The 26224-nt window shown below is 40.9% G+C and overlaps 1 protein-coding gene across 49 annotated transcripts in view; it reads left to right on the plus strand.

The window, feature by feature from the left end:
- DST (dystonin) overlaps positions 1-26224 on the plus strand; it is a 315621-nt gene that overhangs the window by 204766 nt on the left and 84631 nt on the right. For all 49 annotated transcript variants that reach the window (XM_083431241.1, XM_083431260.1, XM_083431249.1 and 46 more), the window contains 14 exons: positions 359-904; positions 3207-3383; positions 5566-5689; positions 9066-9274; positions 10213-10530; positions 10707-10873; positions 12044-12200; positions 13212-13335; positions 17473-17541; positions 18814-19049; positions 19377-19506; positions 20257-20456; positions 21808-22303; positions 23469-24943. In XM_083431241.1, coding sequence (XP_083287367.1) covers positions 359-904; positions 3207-3383; positions 5566-5689; positions 9066-9274; positions 10213-10530; positions 10707-10873; positions 12044-12200; positions 13212-13335; positions 17473-17541; positions 18814-19049; positions 19377-19506; positions 20257-20456; positions 21808-22303; positions 23469-24943 — 4428 coding nt within the window. The remainder of the gene's footprint in view (positions 1-358; positions 905-3206; positions 3384-5565; positions 5690-9065; positions 9275-10212; positions 10531-10706; positions 10874-12043; positions 12201-13211; positions 13336-17472; positions 17542-18813; positions 19050-19376; positions 19507-20256; positions 20457-21807; positions 22304-23468; positions 24944-26224) is intronic.

Consider the following 26224-nt stretch of genomic DNA (forward strand, 5'->3'; position numbering starts at 1 on the left):
TCCATCGGAATGCCAGTGGCCGCACACAGCTCTCTTTAAGCACAAGGTCTCTCTCAAAAGCCTCAGTGTTATGGGTAGCTCCATGCAGGCACATCCGTGCATAAATGGAACTACCCCTAACATGAAGCTATTGAGGAAGCCTTTGTGTGTGTATTGGGATATTTTAATGTAGGTGATTTGTTCTTGCGATTGGGAAGTAGGAATATAGTTGGTTGGTACATCTGCAGCACATAGCATTTTGATTTGTTTAATGTTTCTGAACCACCGTTAAGTACATTTCCTAAGAATCGGACACATTACAGATTACATTGCTAATTATATATGTACATTTTGATTCCCTGCCGCCTTCCCCACCCAGGCTCAGCATGAGAAAATTATTTCCCAGCAGCAAGCTGTCATAATAGCTACACAGTCAACCCAAGCCCTGCTTGAGAAGCAAGGACACCATCTTTCTCCAGAGGAAAAGGAGAAGATTCAAAGGAATATGAAGGAACTGAAGGTGCAGTATGAAACTGCCTTAGTGGAGTCGGAGCAGAAGCTGAAGTTGACCCGCTCTTTGCAGGAGGAGCTTGAGAAGTTTGATGCGGACTATGGCGAGTTTGAAAGCTGGCTCCAGCAGGGAGAGCAAGAACTTGATAACCTGGAAACAGGTGCCTCTGACTTTAATGGGATTATCATCAAACTGAAAAGGCAGAAGAGTTTTTCGGAAGATGTCATTTCTCACAAAGGGGACTTGCGGTACATCACCATTTCTGGACAGAGAGTATTGGATGCTGCTAAATCGTGTAATAAAAGAGAAGGTGTCAAATATGACAAGGAAGGTATTGATACTTCTTCAACTTACATTGAGGTACAGAATAAGCTGGATAGTGCAACTGGTCGCTTCAAATCTCTCTACTCTAAGGTAAATTGAGTCTGAATTCATGTGGAATGTGTATCCATGAGATAAACCTTTTAGTTCACCGAATTGTTGCATGAAATTAAAAGCAGAATGCTTTCTGTAGAGGAGGAGCCTGTCTAAGGCTATTTTTTTGCTGCATCTCTCTGTATCTTATGTTTTCCCTGTATCAGACAAAATGTATAACTGAATTGGGGAAGCAGGATTAGGGTTTAGGTTTCTCCCTTTCACTCTTAGTTTGTGAGTTTCTACAGTCTCTTGTTCCCACTTTTTATTGTTACTCACTTCATTTTTATCTTACGCTTTCTCCATGAGCTCAGGGTGGCAAGCATAGTCTCCACCCCCACCCAACCCCATTTTATTCTCACAAGCTGTAAAGTAGGTTAGGCTGTGAGTGAGTGGGACTGGCCCAGGGTCACCCACTGAGCTTCATGGCTAAGCAGGGATTTCAGCCAGATTCTCTCCTGTCCTAGCCTGACATTCCCATGCATCACTTGTGAGCATTGACAAACCAATTTACAGTCGATCCAGATATGATCCTAAAATCACATTCAAAACCTGGATATAATCAGGGTTCTCACAATTACTGGTAATTTGTGAGCATAACTGCTGTCATGTTAATTAGGCTTGGAAGTATTCCTCATCATCCCTAAACCATGTTTAAATCTTGCAGCGCAATTCATTGCATGTTTCTTCAGAAGTAAGTCCCACTGTGTTTAATGGAACTTGCTCCCTAGTAAGATTGCTTAGGATTGCAGCTTTAATGTTAGTGTACTGGCTTTATTTAATGATATACGGTGGGGGGTGGTGTTATGTGAAATACTAAATTGCCCTATTCTGTATATTTTTCTGTATTGCACAATATTTGATCTTCTCAGGGAATCCCATTTGTTTTCTTACCATTTACTCCGAGGCTTTTAAACGTGTACTCTGAGACAACTTAGAACCGAATTTGGTCTCTGTAGCTATTTAAACAGCCCTTTTAGTGTGTTAAAAAGAGTGTCTTTAAGTGCCTGAACACATGAAAACAGAAAGTGGGTGGGAGCAGGGACACACACACACACACACACACACACACACTCCATCCCCAATGTCCTCAGTTGCTGAGCTTTCCCTGTGATGTGCTAAGCATTCTGCAGGTGACTTCCACTCACGTTCACTAGAATCCAAGTAGAACTCTTATAAAGAGTTGAACTCTAATAAAGCAGTGTCCTCAGTCGTGTGGAGGAGTCTTTTCGAGTGCAAGTGAGCAGAAGTAGAAGCCCCTGGCACACTTCTTCTGTGCAACGTGGAAGGCTAGGGACTGCAGTAGTGTGATGTATGTGAGGACATTGGGGAGTGGGGCTTGTGTGTTCACCCCTGTCCACACTTTTAACAGTCCACATGTTCAGGTGAATGTCTGAACACCCCTAAGGCAGCAGTCTGATTGCTTTACTGTGTGCCCAAAGCACAGATCAAAGCTTTGCCTCTCAGGTGACATTCTGTGGTGGTGTAAGCAGAAATCTGGGTGATGCCATAAGATTACCACGTAGCCACAGGTTCAGCCATTGCCACAAGTCAGTGACTACGAAGAGGATCATGGCAATTGTCTCCCAGGCTGTGATAATCTATAAATTGACCAAATGTTCCATATGGCTGCCAGACATCAGCAGGCACCACTTTGATTACTGCTTTGCATTGTTCTGGGCTTCATATTTTAGCTAAAACACCACCATTGTACATATGGGGTGATGGAAGAGAGATAAAAACTGAGATACACACTAGCCAACACACAAAAGAAATTTATTCTGGGATTCTTACTTTGTTCATTTAACTCAAACTTCTAAAACTTAGGTCTTCTCAGGATATACAAACTTCCAAGTTATGATTTTGTGTGCAAATCCTACTTGTCTGGCTTTTCAAATTTGACCACTAGATGGAGCCAGTTGCAATAAAAAAACCTCACACATGAGTGTCAGAAGTTAGAAGTTAGTGAGGAGGGAAATTTAAACAAAAGCCTTGGTTCACGAAACACACTCTAAGCCAAACCTTCGCTTTGCTTGATGCAGTGTGGCAGAAAAAGGGTTTGGTTTAGGGTGTCAAACAAAGCAGGCTTGTGTGTGCTTTCCATGTTCAGCCGTTACTGGAGCAGTATGAAAAGGCATTGTTATTGCATAAATATCTTGCAGTATGAGCTAAGCAGAGTATTTGAATTACCATTACAAGATGTTTTCAAATGGCCTAAGTCTTTTAGCTAGTAATATTATATACAAATGCTTCAAAGTATATATCCATTCTTGAACACCGTTTTCTCTCTGTGCACTTCTAGTGCAGTATCCTTGGAAATAACCTCAAAGATCTGGTAGATAAATACCAGAATTATGAGGACACCTCATCTGGGCTTCTGACGGGACTTCAAGCCTCTGAAGAAGCTGTGAATAAACAGTTGTCTGAGGCAGTTGCTGTAGATCCAAAAAATCTCCAGAGACAACTGGAAGAAACCAAGGTAAACCAAGTGAAAAAATATATCCAGAGCTGTTGTATTTCAAGAAAAAGCAGTTTATAGAATAAAGGAAGGCCATGTTCCCCTTTGGTGCATGTGTGTTTTTTTTTGGGGGGGGGTACATTAGTTGAACGTGTCAGACATAGAAAAAAAATAATGCTGATTGTTACAAGGGAAACCTGGAAGTGTCCTGTCAATGACACTTTTTTGATCATTATCTCTTTGGCTTGTTCATGGGACCCCAAGTGCTTATTGAACGTTGTGGCTATATGTCAGGGGACCCGAACCATTTGAGCCTGGGCGCACATTTGGAAAGCTAAGGAACAGTTGTGGGCCGAACATCCATCTCACATGGTGGGGCGGGGGGACCCACCACTCACGCTTGGATCTGATCCAACCACCACACAAATAAAACGGACAAAAAGTGTAAGCAATCCCCCCCCCAAAAAACCCCTCTCAACAAAACAAAACCCAGTAAATTTAGAAAGGACATTGAAAGGGCAAGTGGCCTCATCAGGGACCAACAGTGTCTGTCTAAGAGAACCAGAAGTAGAATCAGGACAGTGTATATGTTTTTTCTCCTTTTTATCCTCACCACACCCCTACAAGGTAGATTATATTGAGAGATAACGACTCAATATAACCTAGAGAATATCATAGCTTAGCACAGTGCTTTTTTCTAGACAAAAAGGTGTCAGAACGGACCTCCCTCAGAAGGCCCACCCCAGAGCCCAAAGAGGATCTCTTTGGACTTGTGGGGGGTGTCTCCTCATGAGCCAGAGGCTTGTTGAGGATGCTTATCGGAGGTGAGTCTTCCTCGCCTCAGCTGAGCAGCTTAATGTGTCCCCGCCCCCACCTCGCTGGCTCTCATGAGCTTTCCCACGTGTTAGTTGGCAGAGACTCAGCAAAGCACCTCTGTGCCTCCAGCTCACAAGAAACCCTCTCCGGAGCATGAAGAGGTGCAGCGGGGCTTTGCTGAAGTTGGTTGGGCTCCTCTCTGCACTTCCGGGGCCCAGTTGAGAGGTGCCAGAACAGCGTTCCAGAACGTTCTGACAGAAAAGAAATGTCCTAGTTTAGAAGGGATTTGACTACAGTCTCCTCGGTCCAAGCCCAGCACTCCGAGAGTCACTGCATCACCCTGGCAACTGGGGAAAAAAATCACAATTCAAGTACAGTGGTACCTCGGGTTACAAACACTTCGGGTTACAATCACTTTGGGTTACAGACTCCGCTAACCCGGAAGTAGTACCTCAGGTTAAGAACTTTACCTCAGGATGAGAACAGAAATCACGCGGCAGCGGTGGCAGCAGCGGGAGGCCCCATTAGCTAAAGTGGTACCTCAGGTTAAGAACGGTTTCAGGTTAAGAACGGACCTCCAGAACTGATTAAGTTCTTAACCAGAGGTACCACTGTATTTGTGTGGAGGGAGGAAACAACAACAACAACACGGACACTTCTTCATAAGAAGTTTTTTTGTTTTTGTTTTTTAAAAAAAGATAACTGGATTAAGGTAGATGAAACATTCTCTTTATCTGGAGTTCTTTCCTCCAAATCCTCCTGGTTCCCGACAAATGTTATCTCTTGTGACATAAAGCAGAAGTAGTGCTATAGGCAGAACAGAGAGGGCTCTCCATCTGCAGCCTGCCCACTTAACCACCCCAAAGGCCGATTGACATCACAGATTGTGTTTTTAATAACAAAACTCTCTTCCCTTGGATGGGTAACTGCTTTTATGTGACAGGGAAGCTCTGTTTATGACAGTTGGTTAGGAGAGCCTGTTTTTTTTTTTTTTTTTTAATGAAATGCTTATCACGGTGGTAGCCAAGTTGCAATTTTAATGTATAGCATGAAAAGAATAGTCATTGCATAAGTCCCACTGTAGTAAGCGGGAGCTATGCAAAAAAAGGGCAGTAAGCAAAATATCTTGGGCTGCAAATTGCGCTTGCCCGTCAAGATAAGAAGTGCCTGTTCTGGATCAGCTCATGGTTTCATTTAGTGTAGCTTTCTATCATCCCGAGTAGCCAACTGGATTGTGCTCAGAAGTTCCCCAGCAGAGCAAGATGTGTATTGCCATCTGTAAGATGTTTAATGGTGTCTGCCAAACCGATCTTACTGTTATTGTGTGCCTGTGTGTACATACACAAGTTAGCAAGCAGTAGAATTGAAAAATTGTACATTTTTACAGGTGCTTCAGGGGCAGGTGTCCGGTCACCAGGTTGCTGTAGAGAAACTGAAAAAAGCTGCCGAAGTGCTTTTTGACACCAGGGGAGAGTTACTGCCAGACAAAGATGAAATCCAGAATACCCTGGGTAAGATGAGTAACTGTCTTCTCCATTTCCTTCTTCCATTGCTCATATTTGTAGACTGGAAAATCAGCAGGACTTAGTAGTGCTCAGGTTTGGCTGGGTCATGTCCCTACAATGTAGCGCCAAACCGTACGTGACAGTGACAGGCCCGTGTCTAAATGCAGGTCTGCTGCAGTCGCATGTTACAAATGGAATGAGGGAGCCATTTTCAAGGGCAAAAGGGTGGAGGGGAGATGTGTTGAAGTTGCTTATGTGAGACTCCCAGTAGCTTTTCCGTGAGGCACTGATCAGATTTCCACCTGCTTAGCTTCAATAGCTTCAGGTGATCCTAGGGCAGCATTGGGGTAGCTGGGCCCTCCAGGTGCTATCGAATTCCAGCTCCCATCAGTCCCACCCAGTGGTCAGGGATGATGGGCATTGTGTTCCAGCAACATTTGGAGGACCACGGGTTCCCCATCTCTGTTTATGAAGCACTTGGGTTTATCAGAACTCAGACCACACGACAAATGGCTTGCAGAACTTTCCAAACCCATTAGTGACAAGTCATAGTGTTGGTGTCGGTGGTAGCGTGTCCTGCTGCTCCAAGGCAAAAAGTCACCTTGTGCACATGGAAGCCCCAAAGTTATTGTGGAAAGAAGTTTCAACGTAACTACCGTAGCGCTAATCATATGTAAACATTTATAGTTAAGAAGAGTAGTATCACTTTCTAGTTCATCACATCTATATTTCTTTATACAAATGTTTATTTACCACTATACCATTTTTAAAAAAATCAAATTAGTTTACTCTCTCTCTATACACACACACACACACATATTAAAAAGTTAAGATCAGAGGCCATCAACTATCTATTATTCAAAGGCCAGCATAGGCATTAACTGTGCATGTTCAGAATTTGTTTTCCTGTTTCAAGCCGGAAAAGAATTAGGGGAAATGACACACAGTTCAGTGATATTTCTACTTGTAATAATAATCAAATATGCTGAAACAGAGAAACTGTTACCAAGAAGTGCAGAGGTAATGACGGGTTAAACTAAACTTTGGATTCAGGGGTGATCTTGTGGTTTCAGTGAGTTAAAAAGACACACATCCTAAGAGTCTGGAGAAGAGGATATCTGAGCTGATTGAGGTTTCTTTTAAAATTATAACTGTTCTGCCCTAGCAGCCATATGAGATTACTGGAATATGTATAAAGGCCTGCAAGAGAAAGCTGGCTATGCAGACTTAAGCCTTTAATTCCCTGGTTCCAACCGTCAAGTATGCGAAGTCCATCTGTTTAACATCCTGCTGTTACAAGTTAATGTATTAAAATATTGCAATACCTCTTTTCATACTCATGCCTGGCACTGCTTAACCTGCTAAATTTTTGGTGGTTTGTTTTTCAGTGCTCCGTCTGATATTTTTCTAGCTGCTTTTCTAGCTATTTGTGTTTGATATTTGATGACTAAAGAATGTGTCAAAAAAAAAAAGCGGGAAACCCGACACTACAGAATTTCTGGGGAACCCCCCCCCCCATTTCAGATCCCCTCACCAGCTACACCCGTTCTTCGCTTTGCACCCTTCTTGAGGATAGAAAAGAGTATGGGAGTGTGTGTAGAGACTAGCCTATTGTACAAAGACAAAATTTACATTCATTACTCTGCTTGCTTTTGCCTCTGTTACAGCGCACCACTGGCATGTTGTCCCTGGAAACGTGCCCAGAAAATAATGCTACCCACAGGCTGAAAAGGGTTCCCCATTGCTGCTGTAAAGAATAAAAGCCAGGTTGTATTTACCTGGCTTGGAGATGTAGGGTAGTTCTGAGCAACTGATAGAATTGTCCCCTTTATGAGACAGTGATATCAGTTGCTAAAATAATCAGCAGGAAGAACAGATGAAATCCTTCTTTTGTAGAATATTGCCCTTTGACTTCGGGCCTCAGCAGTCTTTGGGGACATTTGCTTTTTATATAACCTCTTTCTTTTAGATATTTTGCAAATTGCCTTTTTAAAACCTGTGTCAAGCCACCTGAATCGATTAACTGTTCTATCCAACTGTTTTATCCACAAGGCCGTCTTCTGTGGGCATGCGCTTCAGGCATAGAAGGAATCACATGTTCCCAGCTCCCTTGTAAAAGGGAATCACGTATTCCCAACCCTTTGTTGTTCTCAGAGTCGAATATGTCTGACTCCACTCAGCGTACTGATGAAGAATCCATAGTACACTCTCAGAAAAAAATAACTTTTATCTATGGGTCCCCTATGCTGTGAATTTTTAAGGTTCAGTTTCTAAGGTACAGTTTCACTTGAGAGAACCTCAAGTAGAAAATTCTGCATCCTTCTGGGGCTACTCTGAGAGCCAAGCATTGTTCGCTACTGTGTGCGGCTTGTGTTAACTGGCCTCTTTCCTATATCGTGTGGTATGCTCCTTGTCACAGCTAGTTATTGGTCATATTGGCTAGCTGTTTGCAAATACTAAATTCTGAAGAATACTCCTTAGGCAAATCTTTAGGTGTGGATTGGGAAAGTGAGTTAGAAGAATTTTTTTGGGAGTGGGGACTGTTCCTTAAGAGAAGAGAGAGTGTGTTATTTCCCATGAGTGTTTCAGAATATGTGGGATACAGGCAGCTACAGGGATTTAAAAAAAAAAAAGTTGAAAAGGGGGGGGGGGAGACACTCCCACCACTTTGTCTAGTTGCCTATCCTGCTCCAAAACTTAGGGAAAATTTCTTCTGCCTGTTTTCAAAGGGATTATGTTTTCAACTCTATCTTGTTCATGGTTGAAATAAGCTTGGCCAAAAATAGCGACCTAGCAATACTTTGAATGTGTGTTTTACATGCAAAGTATTGCTTTGCTGGTATTTTTGGCTAACCTTTCAGTGTTAAGGCTCTTGTAAAATTGACACTTGTGTAGATAAGAGAATATTGTCAGGTGCAGCTTTTCAAACTCCTGCCGCAGTGTGCCAAGGCAAGCTACACTTTACGGATTAACTTCTCTTCTTCCCCAGTAACTTGTTTAAGGTACAGGAGCTATCTTTGATGTATTACAAAATTTGAGGTTCAGTTCCATCGACTCCAGTCATAGGGTGTTAGGGAGCAGGATTGGCAAACACTTGTGCCTGAGACCTCAAAGTGCTGTTTCCAATTGCAGTAAATTATGTTGTGATAGCCCTGGGGTAGTGAACCTATGGCCCTCCAGATGTTGTTCGATTCCAATTTCAGCCCCCGTGGCCAATGGTACCAGGGTGATAGGAATTGTTGTCCAACCACATCTGGGTGGCTATGGGTTCCCCATCCCTTATTTAGCTGGACTATTAGCATAACTCTGCCAAAGGCAGTTGCTTGTATTCTAAAATGGTTATGAACTTATAAATTATCCTTTATCTACTTGTTTCTTTCAGATACTATTGTGGATAAGTATAATCACTTATCCAAAGCAGTGAATGACCGGAATGAGAAACTTCAGATCACTCTGACACGTTCATTAAGCGTCCAGGATGGATTGGATGAAATGCTTGATTGGATGAATGGTGTTGAGAAGAGTCTTGAGGAGCAAGGTCAAGTGCCTTTGAATTCTTCTGTAATTCAGGATGTCATTAGTAAAAGTATGGTGAGTTAGTTTTTAGCAGAGCAAATTTTCCTACTAATGCCAGGAACTTAAAGCTCAAAGTGGGGGCGGGGGAAATCAAGATACTGAAAATAAGTTTTCATTAATACATTCAGGTATCTGAAGAAAATTCAGTCTTAAAACAGTGTTTCATTAGAGTGCATCTAGACGGTGACTTTCTCTAGTGCGCATAGTGCATTTGTGGGTGAGATGCATGCTAATATTGTATGTTAGTGTGCCAGAATAACATGTCAGCTGTCCCAGTCTCTGTGCAGACTGCCACAAATCCAGATATACTACCAGGGTCGGCACAGGGGGCTGCACAAAACCATTGGTCGTCACTTCTGCAGCTATTGAGTAATGACTACCTTTTCTAAGAGTAGCAATAAACAAATCTGTCTCTTTTAGTTTCTTCTTTTTCCAATCTTAAGTTCTGTTTGCCACATTTCTGCATCAGTTCAAATTTTTTTTAAAGAAGTCATCGCAACAATTCATTAGCATTTTTGTGTGCCTTTCTCCTAAATGTACACATAGATGTGTGCAATTTTGCCCGATATACACATTTTTGCAACAATTTTTGCCTGTTATGCAGTTTTGTGTGCTACATTCATTGAATTTTTATAAATATTTCATGCTAATATACAGTTGTGTATAGATTTTTTTAGTTTGAGAACTGCATTGGTAAATTTGGAGACGTGCAAAGGATAGCTGTGCTTTTGCTTCACATATTCTTTCATGCTCACCTTTAAATGCAATTCAAATTTCTTCCGCATCTTTATCTTTGGGGTTCTCCTCATTGCCACTTCTTGTTTGTGGATTCCATTGCTTTAGAAACTGACTACAGGAAGTGCAGTTATTTACATCAGCTTGCAATCACTTCATTCACATAGAGATGCACCCATGAGTATGGCTGTCTTCTCAGACTTATCTATTTATCCCAGGCTCTAGAACAAGACATTGTGGGTCGGCAAAGTAGCCTAAATGCCATGAAAGAAAAGTTGAACAAATTCATGGAAACAACAGACCCATCCACGGCATCCTCTTTACAAGCTAAAATGAACGAACTTTCTCAGCGGTTTTGTGAAGCAAATAATAAACACAGGAAAAAACTTGAAAAGTTGGAGGGATTGAAGACCAAAGTGGAGCTGTTTGAGTGCCTCACTGATAAACTCCAGTCATTCTTGGACAAGAAAACTCAGGCTCTTGGCGAGGCTGACATCCCAGGAAAAGACGTTACTGAGATGTCCTTATATGTGCAGGTACTGTAGATTTTTACTTTTGTGAGCCCTACATTGCCTCTTACTGAGCAGTACAATGGCTGGCGTAACTATGCCACCCACAATTATAAGAGAACCTGCTGAGTCCAAGGAATAAATTTTGAACACCGTGCAGTGTGTTCAGGTGTGAAGCAATTACTTTCTTGTCCATTTTAAAGGAAACCAACACTGAACTGATGGAGCAGAAAAAAGATCTTGAAAATTTGCAACACCTCATTGAAGAACTCTCTCCTCATGCTCTTCCTGGAGACAGGTCATTAGTGTTAGAAAAAGTAAATGCCTTGTCAAAGAAATTCAAGGAAATGGAAGAGACTATACGAGAAAAGTGAGTACAATAATCAAATTTTAGAATAGTGTGTGCTGATGGTGGTGGTGGTGATGAAAATAATCAGGGTTGTCAATGAGTAAATAATTTCTGCTGATTATCTGTCTTGTGATTGATTTATTTTTACCTAATTACAATAATTTCCATGTGCATATTTCAAACACTTCATTATAGGTGCCTTTTTGAGGTAACTTAGAATTTGATAAATAAAATATCCCACTCAATACTAGAAGTTAATCTTTAATATTCCCCCCATAGTGTACAGCAGAATCAAAATAGGCTCAGCAAAGCATGCCTTGAACTTGTAATCTTGCCAGTTCATCAGTCAACCAACCAACCAACCAACCAACCAACTAAAGGGTTACCAATTACACATATTAAATGCTGCAACTATAAAAGTGAGAGTTCCAAATAATGTGATGCACAGACCTATAAGACGGTTGTGGTGTGTTTTTGCAGTTTCATAAAGTGAAGGAGAAGTTACTGGCTTGTAACAATATTGCAGAATTAAGAAAGACTCGTCATGCTAAGCCAAACCATAGCTTTGCATAGATGCACAAGTGTATGGGTTCTTCTCTCTAGGAGTCCACACAGTATGATAAGCAAATATGTGGCTCAGCATGGTGCAAGCAGCAAAAGAACTAGAAATGCTGAGCTGAGCCATAGTTTGGTGCGGCATGTTTTCTGGAGAAAACTAAATCATGAGTCCAATTCTAGATGATATGATAAGCAAATATGTGGCTTAGCTCAGCATGGCACAGGGAGGAGTGAAGTGGCTGGGATTTCATCTCCAGGAACTTGTGTGCACCAACCAGACAACAGTAAAAATACAGTAATAATATATAAGGAAATGCCACTAGTTGGGCTGAGATCTAAAGGGCCGGGTGTGATGGTTTGCATGTACACTGTGACAAGCCCCTGTTAGTCCATCAAGACTCTCACTTTGGAGCAGCATTTGAAATGTGAGATGTGGTATGAGGGGCTGTAGTCTGAAAGGAACACTTGCAACCCTTCTGTGCATAAATAGGAATGCTTTCAGTCCCGGCTATACATACTGGTTGTTAATACAGCCCATATTATAGTTTTACCTAGAAGAAGGATTTGCCTACAATATTCCGAGAACAAAGAGACTATCTCTCCCGTATCCCTTCCTTGTTTTCAATTGTGCAGAGAAGAGGATGTGTCCTCTTGCCAGAAGCAGATGGATGAGTTCAATCTTCATGTAGAATCTTTGAAGAAATGGCTAGATGAGATGACGGAAAGAATCCCAGCTACCCAGCCCTCTTTGAATGTGGAGAATTTAAATAAACATTTGCAGAACACCAAGGTGAGAGACTTCTTATCATTTCTGACAATAATTTCATTACAGTGGTACCTCAGGTTAAGAACTTAATTCGTTCTGGAAGTCTGTTCTTAACCTGAAACTGTTCTTAACCTGAAGCACCACTTTAGCCAATGCTGCCACTGTGCCGCCGCTGCAAAATTTCTGTTCTCATCCTAAAGCAAAGTTCTTAACCCAAGGTAATATTTTTGGGTTAGTGGAGTCTGTAACCTGAAGCGCATGTAACCCGAGGTATCACTGTATTTGGATTTGTATGACAGTTGATTTGTCAACTGATGGTGTCCTTTTGGTTTCAAAGAATTAAGTAGGAACACTGTAGATCTTTTGAATGATATCTTTCGTTGGTATTCAACTGGGTTTTACTCAGTGTAGATCCATGGAAATTAATTACTAAGTTAGGTCCGTTATTTCAATGGGTGTACACCTAGTAAGACTTAGTTGACTACTGACCATAATGACACAGCTCCAAGGGACAGACGATGCACTTGCAAGAACTTACCAACTCACTTCAAAGCAAAAGACACCTCTGTGTGTGCAAAAGGATGTATGTTGTGCAGCTGCACACATTAGTGAATAGGGAAATTCTTGCAAGTGTGGAGAACTTGGCTTGCAACTAATTGCTAGACTGAGACAGACACATTTTGTCCCATTTTTAGCTATGTTTCAACACAAACTATTGCTGCATATGATTCATTTTTATAATAAGAAACTGGGCATGGTTTAAATATGAGTAAAGTACTTGCAGTATTTTGGTACCAGTACATCTTCCCAGCCCTATTTCATTTGAGAGTTCTGCTATCTCACTTTTTAAAAAATGTTCACTCCAGTTTTTGGGTCACAAATGAGAAATGGCAGGGCACAGTTTGATGATGGAGCAAGTGGGATGTGTGACATGATGAGATAATTTCTGGCCATGTCCAGCCCATCTAGAGTGGAATGCTTTTTGTCACACAAATATAGTCAGTAGTTGAAAATAACATCTTGTTCATTTCTTAGCATTTGGAGGAGGAATGGAGTTCGAAGGCACCTGACATTCAGAAAATGATTAGCAGAGGAACAGCATTATGCAACCTAATTAGTGCTGTGACTTCCCCTGTAAGGTCAAGGGGAGTAAAATCAGGTATGTTCAATGGACATTTCTACGTATTTAAAAGTACACATGAATGAAATTAAATAGCTAACACAGAATACACACACACACATATGATGTCTTTATTAGCTCCCTAGATCAATCCTGTGTGGTTGGGGAAATTTTATGGCAGATTGCTTGATAGACATGAATTTTAAGGTACATTAGGTCACAGGTGGTATAAGAAAAGCCTGAGCCATTGGTACATAGCTTGAACCCATGACCCTGAGATTCAGAGTTTCATGCTGTACCGACTGAGCTATTTCAGTTTAGAAAAATACTTCTCTCTGTCACTCAATAGCATTTTTCTGTCTTCTTCACACAAGGACCCTATTACTTGATTGTTCTTCTTGCTTCGAACATAGCTGAAGAAGCTTTTAAAGTTATTTTTAACCTCTCTTGCAAACCTGACTTCATTCTGAGCTTTGGCCTGCCTGACCTTCTCCTTGCAACTGTTGGATACTTGTATCTACCCTTCCTTTGTGCTTTCTCCTCTCTTCCATTTATAATACATTCCCTTCTTACATCTCAGCTAATCCATCAGCTCCTTATGCAGCCACACCAGTTTCTTTAGCTACCTCCTGCTTTTCTTTCTTGTTGGAATTGTTGGCATTTGGGCCTTTAATATTTCACCTATAATAAACTCCCATCTATCTGGGGCTCACTTAGTTTTTGAGTATTTCTGACCATGGGATTTCTCCCAGTAGCTCCTTAAACTTTTAGAAATTGAGCTTCTTAAAGTCCAGAGTGCATCTCTTGACTACACTCAGCTTTCCCTTCTCCTCTGTATCATGAAACCAGGAGGGCATTATCACTTCCTCTCAAGTTTCTGAGTATTTCCACCTTGTCGATCAGTTCCTTCCTGTTGGTGAGGACCAGGTCCAATATAGATGACCCCCTTGTTGCTTCTTCTACCTTTTGGGAAATGAAATCATCAGAGAGCCAATTGTGGGATTTGTTGGACGTTAAATTCTTGGCAGAGTTTGAGTTCCAACAGATATTGGGGTAGTTGAAGTCTCCCATGACTACTATATCTTTCCTTTTTGAATGGTTGATAATCTGCTCTAGGAAGGCTTCATTCAAGTCTTCAGTCCAAAGTCACTGTTGTTCCTTCTCCTACCATTTTTACCCATATAGTCTCATGGATCTCTTCACAAGTGTACACATCTTTTACATGTAATGCTATTTCTCCCCCCTTCCTGTTTGATCTATTCATTTTGAATGAGTCATACCCCTCAATTCCTTCATTCCAGTCTCATTCCACCAGGTTCCAGTAATGCCTATTAGATAATATTTGCCATCCTGTATTCAGAGCTCAAGTTTTTCTTGCTTGTTTCCCGTACTCTGTGCATTTTTATAGAGACAACTGAAGCCATGAGTCATTTTTCGGCACACTACTGCCTCTGTCCTCTGTAGAAAGTCACCTGCTACCACCACACATCTCCCCCTTCTTTGGGGAGGAGCATGAATTGTTTTGTACGCTGTGCCTTCTACTACCACCTCAGTGTGATCTGAGGTCTGCAGCCACTGTACTTGCTCCTCTGGCTGAGAATTTCCAAACCTCTTCATCTTATGATGAAAATTCTGTCTCCAGTCCCATTTTAGAGTGTTCCCAGATGCTAGCTTTCCATGCTCCTGACTCAGGTGTCAATGCACAGTTCAGAGTTCAGGCAGTGTGCTGTGAAAACGCAGGTAGCATGAGTACCATATGACCCATGCAGGTTGTGCCACTTCCTGCTAGCTGTATGGGTTATCGGAACAGCGTAGACTGAAAACCTAGGTTTGTGTGCACTTTGGAGATCAGATCCTCTTTTTCAAAAAGAAGTGTAGCTTATCCTCCTAAATCAGAGCAATTTCCATTTTTTAGTATGGACTAATGAATCCAGCAGTAAAGGGCAAGTAACTTCAGAGAAAGTACTGCTCTAATTTAGAAAATTTATATGCTGCTTGTTCAGAAAAATCAAAAATCAAATCATGTGTCTGGAGAGCCTTGCTACAACAGAAAAGTTTTCAGTAGGTATATAAAACAGTATTGTGAAGGAACCTGCTTAATGCCAACAGACAGGGAGTTTCAGAAGACAGGTGCTGCTATGCTAAAGGAATTATTTCTCTTAAATGTCGAATGAACATTGTGTGGCACTTGTAAATGTGAAGTAAGCAAATAGGCACATTTGGGGTAGGGCAATTCTTTAAGTATATTGGTCCCAAGTTGTTAAGCTGCAGTCAGTAATTTTTAGTATTTGTACCAACAGAACTTTGTGTACTTGAAATAATGTTAAGAACTTGCTTACTAAATGTGTTAATCATTTCTTTATTGAGTTCGTTATGAGTGAGTGCAAGTACCCTGAGTTTTGTGCCAATGATAAATGTTTCCCTCATGGGAAATATGGAAAAGTCTCGATATCTTAGTATGTGACCATCTCACTTACTTGGCTGACTTACTTGCTCTCACCATTTCCCAGCTGCCTTTAGGCTAGCACTCACTTTCCAGCTGGTGGTGAGGGGTGAATGCTTGGCCTTCTCCAAGGCAACCATTAATTCTACTCCATTAAATAATCATCTTCAGGCTCTCTACTTACATAGACATACAGTAGATTCTACTTAGCGCTCTTATTCCCTTCATAAATAATGGGTACTCATGAAATTGCCTGTGGAACAGCTAAAAGGGGGGCAGGGTTTCTGAAGTTAATTTCACAGAGTGGAAAATCTGTAAACAGAAAACAAAGTTTTACACCAAAATTTAACTTTGGAAACCTCTCATTCCGCATTTTGTCTGTTCTAAATCAGTGTACCACAAATGTTTTGGGGTCCTTGTTCCACAATGCATGGAATCACAGAACTGCAACTACATGAAATATTGTGAACTGCTGACTTAAGGCACGTTTCATTCAAGATTTTAGACATGGCTACAGATAACAGCTCAGAACAAGTTCTGTTTATACCAATTCAGTTATGCTGGGCACAAATATGTATTATATTTTGCTTTAAAATGTTTAGAACGGGCAATCTGCTATCAGAGAGTGATTGGGCTCCAAATTCCAAGCTGCAAATAATGGATACATGTGCCTTTCACAATTAGTCTGCAGCAGTGTTATTTTATGCTTAGGGCAGCTTCTCACAAAAGGCTTTGTACACAAGTATTTCTGCCAAAGTTATAATGTCATAATGATATTAGCATGTATCTTTATGTTTACAGTTATGACAGCACTTCGGTTGAGCTGATTTGGGACTGATTTTGTAAAAATATCCTAAAAATTTTGTTGTTATGAAGATCCCACGTACAACTAGTCTACTCTTAAACCACTAAGACCAGTGTGACACACATGACAGTCTTAGACCTTGGTTTTACGTTTTTATTGTTGTAAATCTCCCTCTCTCACTCACACACAAATGTGCAGTATACAAATATTTTTATAAATAAAAATAAAAGAAAGAATTGGCTTCAACACACTGCTCATCCATTGACTCACTGGGTGCTTTAGGCAAGTCATGCTATGACTGCATTCACATGTCACACTAAACCATAATTTACCATAACATAAATGATCCTAGGTGAGCCTTGTTCTCACATGCTCCCCTTTCCCCACAATTCATTGTATTGTCTGGACCTAAACATTTAGCATTAACTATAGGTGATGGTATCTGAACATTACCCCTCATGGAGCAAATAGCAGCTTCGATGGGGGTGATTTTCATGGGGGAAATGGCACTGGGGAAAGGGTTAAACCATTACTTCCTAGCACCATGATTCCAGTCAGACACACACACATCTCCGAGGCTGTTCTTCTAAAATGCAATGGAAGAGCTTTTCACCTGCCTATGCCACATCTAGTTTGGCCCTTAAATTGGTTTGAAAAGGGATCAAATACTTCCATAGTGCCTGAACAATGACAGAAGAACCCAACATTGCATTATGGTGATTGTTCCATCAGGGCAAGCTTGCCAGATGGAATGATCCCTCCTCTCCCCTGTTTACTGTTCCAGGGGTTCTCTTGACCTGCCCTGAGCCAGTTGGGGAACATGTGTGGGGGAGACTCCATAGTACAAATGGAAGTCCTTGCTCAGGGCTTCTGCTGACTGAATTCATTAGTTGAATCCTGCTCTAAATCTCTAATCTCTCTCTTTCAGCTGTAAGTGGAACAGTATTAAATGGTGAAGGAGCAGCTACAGGTACCCAGGGGTTCCTAACAAACAAAGGTGACTAATAATGGCTCACTTAATACATAAATCTTATAAGCAAGCATAAGATGTTTATAATTTGTCCCATTTTAATAGAATTTTCTAAGTAACAGTCAAGACCCCCTATTTAGCTGGGGTCTTCTACACTTTGACATATATATGTCTATGTCTATGTATATGCATGCATCCGGTTAATTCAACTTCTGTCCGGTTTCAGTGGGTGAACCAATGATTGTGGTTAATTGAGAGCCAAGACAAGATAAGGAGTTATTTCCTGGCTTTTTAATCCATTAAGAAGTAATCATGAGTAGCAACAGTAGCAAGGTTGTTATCTCTAGTAGGTGGAGTTCACTGCTTTTAAGAAGTGACTTGACTATCAAGTGATCCAAGATAACATATGAATATAAGAAGCTGCTTATACTGGAGAGCCAAAGTAGATGTGACATTGGAGATATGTGGAGTCTCTCACACCATTCATTTGAACTTTACTTCATCTAAAAGGGAGGAGGGAAGCAACTGGGGCAGCGGGGGGTGATGTTCATTGAAAAAAGACAGATCCCCCTTTTCCCACTAACTACTCCAGTCCAATTTGGAGTTCCACAGCTGCCCTTAAGGGGAAAATAAAATTAGAAGACACTCCATGTATCTCCCATTTTGCCTCTACTTTGGCCTTGAGTTAGAACATTGGAACCATCCAAATAGGGGTGGAATTCAGAAAGGCCCCAGACAGACTAACCTCTTATATTATTGTGTTTGGCCTGCCTAGCTGTTATTATCCTGAGCCTCATTCTTGAATCTTTTGCATGTGTTAACAGAAAACAATGGAAGTATATATTTAAAATTAACAGGCATGGTTTTTAAGGTGTGTTTTAATAAAAATTAACATGCACACATCGTACTATAACAGGCTCTGGAACACCTCAGTTTTCCTAAGAAATCAGATGTTGAAATTAGGATGGTGATAACTAGCTGTGTTCCAAAACCCTTAAATTAGAAACCAAAATAATGCTTGTCTTCATGCAGGATTTTCTTTCAGAAGTCCTTATACAATACAGTATTTCTGTACAAAAAAAATAAATAAATCCACTGTCATCAGCCTGGTGACTGGTTCATTCTTTCTTAATCTACTAATATTGGGCTATCAACTTTGTAGGAAAGAAATGACTGTAACCAATTATTCTAGTTATTATTTCATGGAAGGATTAAAAACTTTTAATGTATAATATTTGCATCTTTTCTTGCTGTCATGACTAGAATCAAAATAATAATGTATGTCCACCTCTCTTGCAGAAGTGACCACTGTCCAACACAACATGTCAACTGTAAGCCATAGTTATGATGATTTGGGAGCTGTACTGAAGGAAAAAAGATCAGAACTGGAATCCACTCTTTCAAATATGCAAAACATTCAAAGAGAATCAAATTCAATGATGGAATGGTTACAGAATATGGACACTGCTGCAGCCAAATGGGAAGCAACTCTTATTGACAGTGAGGCTGTTAAAGAGCAAGTCGATCAACACAAGGTAGTTTCTGTCTCCCCCTCTGTTCAAAACTATCAATTAAGCATAATTAATTTTTAAAGTGAGCTTCCTGTTCATATTAATGGACAGGGTCTGTTTAATAATGTATGTAACAGTGCAACCATATATTAGCACTTTGTACTGACGCCTTATGGAAATACAATAAAAAACGTCTTATCAGGCATAGGATCAGAAGTCAGATTGCATACCTGTGATAAAATGTATCAGAGCTACCTAAACAGATTAAGAGATCATCTCAATGAAACACTGCTTCTGCCAAACACTTTGTTTTTTATGTATTCTCAAGTCTAACATGTTCATTCTTCATAGCTATTTGAAACAGAATTGAAACAGAATGAGAATAAAGTGCAAGAACTGAAGGATAGAGTGACAGAGCTATTGGAGAAGAACCCAGACTCTCCTGAGGCACCAAAATGGAAACAGATGTTGGATAAAATAGGTATGGCAGGTTTTATTTTGCAGTGTAGGAGAGGGTCAATGATCTAACATTTGGCAAAACAAACCATAGATTGAATGTCTGTGAGCTTTGGAGAGAAGGATTGCACCTCATCCACATGACATACTAGAAAACTCTTCTGGACATGCTTTTGTTCATACATGACTACTGGATTATGAGGTTTGGTCTATCCTATCAGATCTTATATTTTAAAAGGCATTGGCCACAGCCACATGTCAGGATAAAACAGCTCATGGGAACTATCATCCATGGCTTAACGTTGCATCCAACCCAGGGATTTTGGTTTGCTTAACTCAAACAAACCACAATTCGGAAGTCAAGCATAAACCTTGGCTTTTCATTGTGGTTTGTTTGGACTGAAACAAACGCACCATCCCTGGTTTTTATATAATATTAAGCCAGGGCTTGTGGTTTGTTCCTCCCACTTGCGAAATCAGAATCCCCAGCTTGGCATTTGAAAAAAAGCTCTGCTGTTTGTTTGCCAAAGCTTGTTCTTGGTTTCTTGATTGTGGCCTATGTGAGCAAACCAAACCAAGACCCCCAGGTTGGGTGTAAAGCTAAGCCCAGGGATCATGGTTTGTTCCTCCCCCTTGTTCTAGTAGAGAAGTACAGCGGGAACCATCTGCATGTCTACAGCAAAGCACTGCCATTCTTTATTTGTTTGACTATTTCATATGAAATTACTACGATTATCATGCAGTTTTACAAAATATTCCATTCATTTTTTCACAGATTCCAAATGGAGGGAACTCAGCCAGGTAACAGCTGACAGACAGAAAAAACTGGAAGAGTCATCAAATTACCTGACCCAGTTCCAGGCAACCGAGGCTCAGTTAAAACAGTGGCTTGTAGAAAAAGAATTAATGGTCAGCGTGCTTGGACCACTGTCAATCGACCCAAATATGTTGAACACGCAGAAGCAGCAAGTTCAGGTGAGCATTTGGTCCCATTGCATATTATTTGTAGAAAGATGCTTGTGCTTCCTGGATTGAAAACACTGCTTTGTGGACCCATCACCAATTTGGTTTATCCTTTTTTTGGCGGAGTGTAGTTCTGAAAACAAATATGAAGGCACCAAACAACAATCAGTTTTCTAAAAAAAAAAAAATGGAACTAATAATGTTAATAATGACAAAAAAGGGCTTCTGTGTGGTGAGAGAAGTGCAGCTAGAGGTTAAAGTTTTTAGCAGAGGAAAATGAATGGCAGCACCTTTCTTCTATGACCCTGTGCATATATAAGCAAGTATTAATCACACGTGATATACAAAATATTACACACTCACGACCAGTATAGATATTGGAAAGGAAATATGGGGTCTCACTGTTGTCTTTTCTTCCTAATGCTGTTGCATGGTATGTGATGACACTTGGAAGTGCAGTAGGAGGTGCTTAATCTTTTGGCCACTCACTGATTCTTCCTTCCAAATACTCCCACATATAATTTCCCCCTTCAGCACACACACAGGCTTCCAAAATCAGGAGTGAGCTTTGACTGGGGGGAAAAACAACCTGGATTTGTTTGGTTTTTGCAGGGGAGAATGAGGACATGTGGGAGAGGTTGAGCACCCCTATCCACCACTCCTCCCCACCAAGTACCCACCCCTACCCACTTCCCATTATTTTGACAGACATGCGACTGGAAGCACTCATTTGATGGTCTTCTGCTCTTAGAACTGTCTTCTAAGAAGTTTTCTTCCGCTTTTAGAAGTCAAGCGGGAAAGCTAATGACTAGACATAGTAAAGCCTTGGAGCAGTGGGCTGTAGGGGCTTGTTTGGCCCTCAGCATTCATGGTTCCACAAACTGCAGTGAAATGAACATGTGCACTTTAATTGAGAAGTATTGTTTGAGATGATGTCTGATGTGATAAAAACCATGGTATTTGATCTGTGGAGACTGCTTCATCCACATGTGTCAATGCTCAGGTTGATTGATTTAACATGTGTCTCAAAGCAGGAGATTAGGTCATGCAAATCAGATGTTTTCCAAGGTGCCTCTTTATCCTTAGTGATAGTATATGCATGGTGGAGTTGACACAGGGTGCACCTGCTCTTCCACATCATGGGTTGCAGTACTGGATCAGCAGGTTGTCTGAACCAGACGTAAGGGATAAATATGAGTATATTAACCTACCTTAAAGTGATACTGGCAGAATGCCGTTTATTTTTACGACCAAGAGCTATTTCATGTACATGTACTAGGATGCTACACTAGGTAAACGGCTAGTACAGTTTGTGATATCTGTTTTTTCCTTACACTTTCCTGAAATTATTTTCTCTCATCAGATTCTGCTCAATGAGTTTGACACTCGAAAACCCCAATATGAGCAGCTGAATACAGCAGGACAAGGGATAATGAAGAGACCAGGTGAACACCCACCATCTCACGAAATGGTGAAGCAGCAACTGGCTGCTGTGGCGCAGAAATGGGATGGCTTAACCGGACAGCTGAGTGACCGATGCAACCGAATCGACCAAGCCATTGTCAAAAGCACAGAATATCAAAGCTGCCTGAAAAGCCTTTCTGAGAAGCTTAGTGTCTTGGATGATAAACTCAACAGCAGCCTGGCTATAAGTACAGACCCTGATTCTGTGAAACGGCAACTGGAAGTGGCCAGAGAAGTGAAAGAAGAAATTGAACGGGAAATGCCAAAGAGAAAGGCTGCTCAAGTTCTGTGCGAGGAATTGTCCGCACTGGTGGCAGAAGATTACTTGAAAGCTGAACTAGCTAGGCAATTGGATGGCATCTTAAAACCCTTTCACGATATGGAACAAAAAGCAGGTTCGTTAACATCATCATCATCATTTTTATTTGTATGCCACCTTTCCACAGTTAAAAAACCAATGCTCAAGGCGGCTTACAGCATGACAAGATTTACATAATTACAAAAGTCATAAACAATAAATAAACCACATCAAATGAGATGAGATGATATTGAGGGCCTAGATTCTATGAATGGGTGGGTGAGAATAGCTGCATATTTATAGACTATGCCAGTTATTTGAATTTTTTAAGATATCAAATGCCATGTGATTGACAGTAGATTGTGTATGTGTTTACCAGTGAGTGATTCACACGTTGTAAATTAATGCTTCTGTGTGAAATTTATGTAGGGAAAATACATATATTTCTCCAACCTTTGTGTATTTTTCTTGACCGTGCCACAGTTTCAGACAGGCTTAGGGTTCACCCACACTTCTATATGCCCTGCTGCTTTCCCCTGGAGAAATTGGCAGTTTAGTGCTGAAACAGAACAAACGGCAAAACCTGATTGCCATTTGTTCCATTTAGCACTAAAGGGTGGGTTTTCCAGGGGAAAGTGACAGGGCAAAGCTGCTTGGATCCATGCTTTCCAGGCATGGAAACTGAATTAGCTAGGCAAGCAGATAACTGCTTGGACCCGTGCTTTCTAGGCACAGGACAAGTATGGATGAGCCCTTACTTTGGGGGGGGGGTTGTTTCAGACTCAACAAGAGAGTCCCAACAGGAGTTCTGTAAAGTTGTAAAAGGACTGGCAGTGATCTTTGGAAGCATTTTATCTCAATGACTGTTGAGGGATTACTGCAAGCTTTACTTTTCATAGTGCATGTCGTTTATGTTTGTGATGTTTATAGTGGCACTAGTGATCATACTATCCTGGTTACCTGTTTAGTTCTCCACCCTCAAGAATCCCTTGTTGTCAAGGGATTATTATTATTATCAAGGGGTTATTATTTTAGGCTGCAATACTATTATTTTCCAAGCTGGTGGTCTTCAATAAACTCATCAGCTAACAAGCTCCAGTGAAGAATAATGTTTAATAAAACATCTCAAATTGCAATAGGGTCCATTTTCCTATAACATAATGTTTCTCCTTGATTGAAATAACATCAACCAAAATCCTAGTTAGAAGCCACTCAAAGACACGGATTTTAATAACTTTTGTTTGTTTGTTTGTCTTCTGCAGGCAATCACATTGAGCAACTTCAGTCAACTTATGTTAGTTCCCATCAGTTCCAGCAAATGTCTAAGGACTTTCAGGCCTGGTTGGACAAAAAGAAGGAAGAACAGAATCAGCCTTGTCCCATCTCTACCAAGCTGGAGTCTCTGTGGACATTAATTGATGATCAGAAAGAGTTCAAGGCTGTCCTGACTGACCAGACTGGTTCTTATGAAAAAATCATCACAGAAGGCGAAAGTTTACTCCAAAAGACTCAGGGAGCAGAGAAGGCTGAGCTGCAGGCCCAGCTGAACTTGCTCAGAGGTAACTGGGATGAAATGAACAAGCAAGTTAAAGAAAGGCAAGATAAATTAAATGATTGTTTGGAAAAAGCCCTTAGATACAGAGAGCATGTAGAAAACCTACAACCCTGGATAGCGAAATGCCAAAGCAATATCTCTCAAATAGAAATGAGCATAGATCCTGCTCGGCTGGAGAATTCCATCGCTCAGGTGAAGAGCTGGCAGAAGGACCTAGACAAACACCAAGGGTTGGTGGAGCTATTAAGTAATGCAGCTGAGACATTACTCAGTGCCTGTCAAACAGACAAAGACATTATTGAAGAAGAGAAGACACTGCTGATCCAGAACATGGATATAGTCACAGAACAACTGCATGCTAAGAGAGATGGTCTGGAAAAGATGTCTCAGAGACTGAAAGAGTTTCAAGAGTCATCAAAGGATGTTGAAGAGCAGCTGAAGAATGCCAGGGAACAGCTGGAAACACACGATTCTCTCAAACCCCAGACTTACAGTAACAAACACTTGACGATTATGCAGGCTCAGCAGAAAACACTCCAGGCCGTGAAGGCTCAAGTGGACCTTACAAAAAAGCTTGCCCAAGAATTGGTGGCAGATGCTTCAGATTCATCAGGTGTCTCTGACCTCTTGTTGCAGGCAGAAACGTTAGAAGAAGAATTCAGCACCATCAGTCAGCAGGTTGAAGATAAATGTTCATTCCTGGAGACTAAACTCCAGGGAATCGGCCATTTCCAAAACAGCATCCGAGAGATGTTTTCTCAGTTTGCAGAGTTTGACGATGAATTGGACAGCATGGATTCTGTGGGTAGGGATCTTGTCACACTGCAGTCACAGCAAAAGGATATAAAAACTTTCCTGAAAAAGTTGGAGGAACTCATAACCAGTAATGAAAATGCAAATAATACCTGCAAAATGATGCTAGCAAATGAAGCTGAAGCTTCTCCAGATCTTGCAGGTATAAAAAGGGACTTGGAGGCTTTAAATAAGCAGTGCAACAAGTTGCTAGACAGAGCAAAAGCCAGAGATGAACAGATTGAAGGGACTATTAGTCGCGTTGAAGAGTTCTACAGTAAACTAAAGGAGTTTTCTAAACTGCTTGGGGAAGTTGAAGAGCATGAAGAGTCACAGGGTTCTGTTGGAATGGAAATTGAGACGATAAATCAGCAGCTGAACGTATTTAAGGTAAGAAGGACCTTTCTGAGTTTTTAGAATTCTGTATTGTAAAATGAAAACTAACTGTAAGAATATTGTGACGTGAGCTCCTTAGTAGTCTAGACCCCCAAGGAAAAGTGATTGGGTTGGCCCTCCTTTTTCAGCTTATAGATCATGTGTTGTAAGCCAGTCAGTTTCTTAAGAATTGTGTTCAAAGTCATTTTTCATGTTTCCCAACAGAGGGTGCTTTTTGCCTATTTTAAGACGAGTGAGATCTAATATAACATACATCCCACCCAATGCATTCCCGTCTTGAGATCTAAAGCTTTATTAATAAGCAAGTTTTGTTTGTTTGTTTATGAATTCCAATGCTTCCTCTAATTTCAACGGAGAAACGTAATTGCTGCAAAATAGTTACATCATAACATTTTTATTTGCCTTGTAATGAATAAGACTTGAGTTGTCCAACAGGAAGTGATATCACATGCTCCTTTGGTTTGGGGGTCCTTGGAATTTACAAGTAATTTGAGGGTTGTGGTCTGAAGTTGTATGAAGTGTTCTCAGCTCAGCGTTCTCATGAAGCAATTTAGAAACTGAGAAGATGGTCTTCTCTTTGGTCAAAAGTTATTAGAGAAGCATTCTTAAGTTGTTTTAAAACAGAATGTCCTGCATTTTGCTTTGAAGATCTCCAGCAAAGCTGAGCTTCTTCGGTTCTCCTCTCTTCTCCTCTCCCACAGCTGCCATGATTAATGGTAATTTTTAAATGGTAATTTAGTGCAAATACACTAAATCATGCTTCCATTCAAGCACGCAGAAGGGTTGTCAACTGCAGCTTTTGTTATTCAGAGCAAACTTTTCCAAACTTGGATCTCCAGCTATTGTTAAACTACAATTCCTATCATCCCTGACCACCAATCCTGCTAGCTAGAGATGATGGGAATTATAGTCCAACAACAGCCAGAGACCCAAGTTTGGGAAACACTGCCCTAGAGCTTAACTAACACAGTTCAATTTACTAAAAAAGTTGGGATTCTTTAAGAATCTTTACATTTCCTTTGCTTCCCATTGTTACTATACTGCCTGGCTGAGAAGGCTCAGTGCTTCTGTGGCAAGAGAGCCTTCTCATGAACAGATTGCTGAATGATGGGATAGAATGAGGGCAGAAGCAGCCCTGAACTTTCCCCACCTCCACACCCATTCAGAATATAGCCATAATCTTTCCCTGAGAGCAAGACAAAGCACAATGAACACAGCCTCCAGCATCCCACGCCCCAGAGGCATTGCACAGGCATGCAGGAAGAAATAGATCCT

The sequence above is a fragment of the Podarcis tiliguerta genome, assembly GCF_965153285.1.
Source record: "Podarcis tiliguerta genome assembly, chromosome: 3".
NCBI classification, from domain to species: domain Eukaryota; kingdom Metazoa; phylum Chordata; class Lepidosauria; order Squamata; family Lacertidae; genus Podarcis; species Podarcis tiliguerta.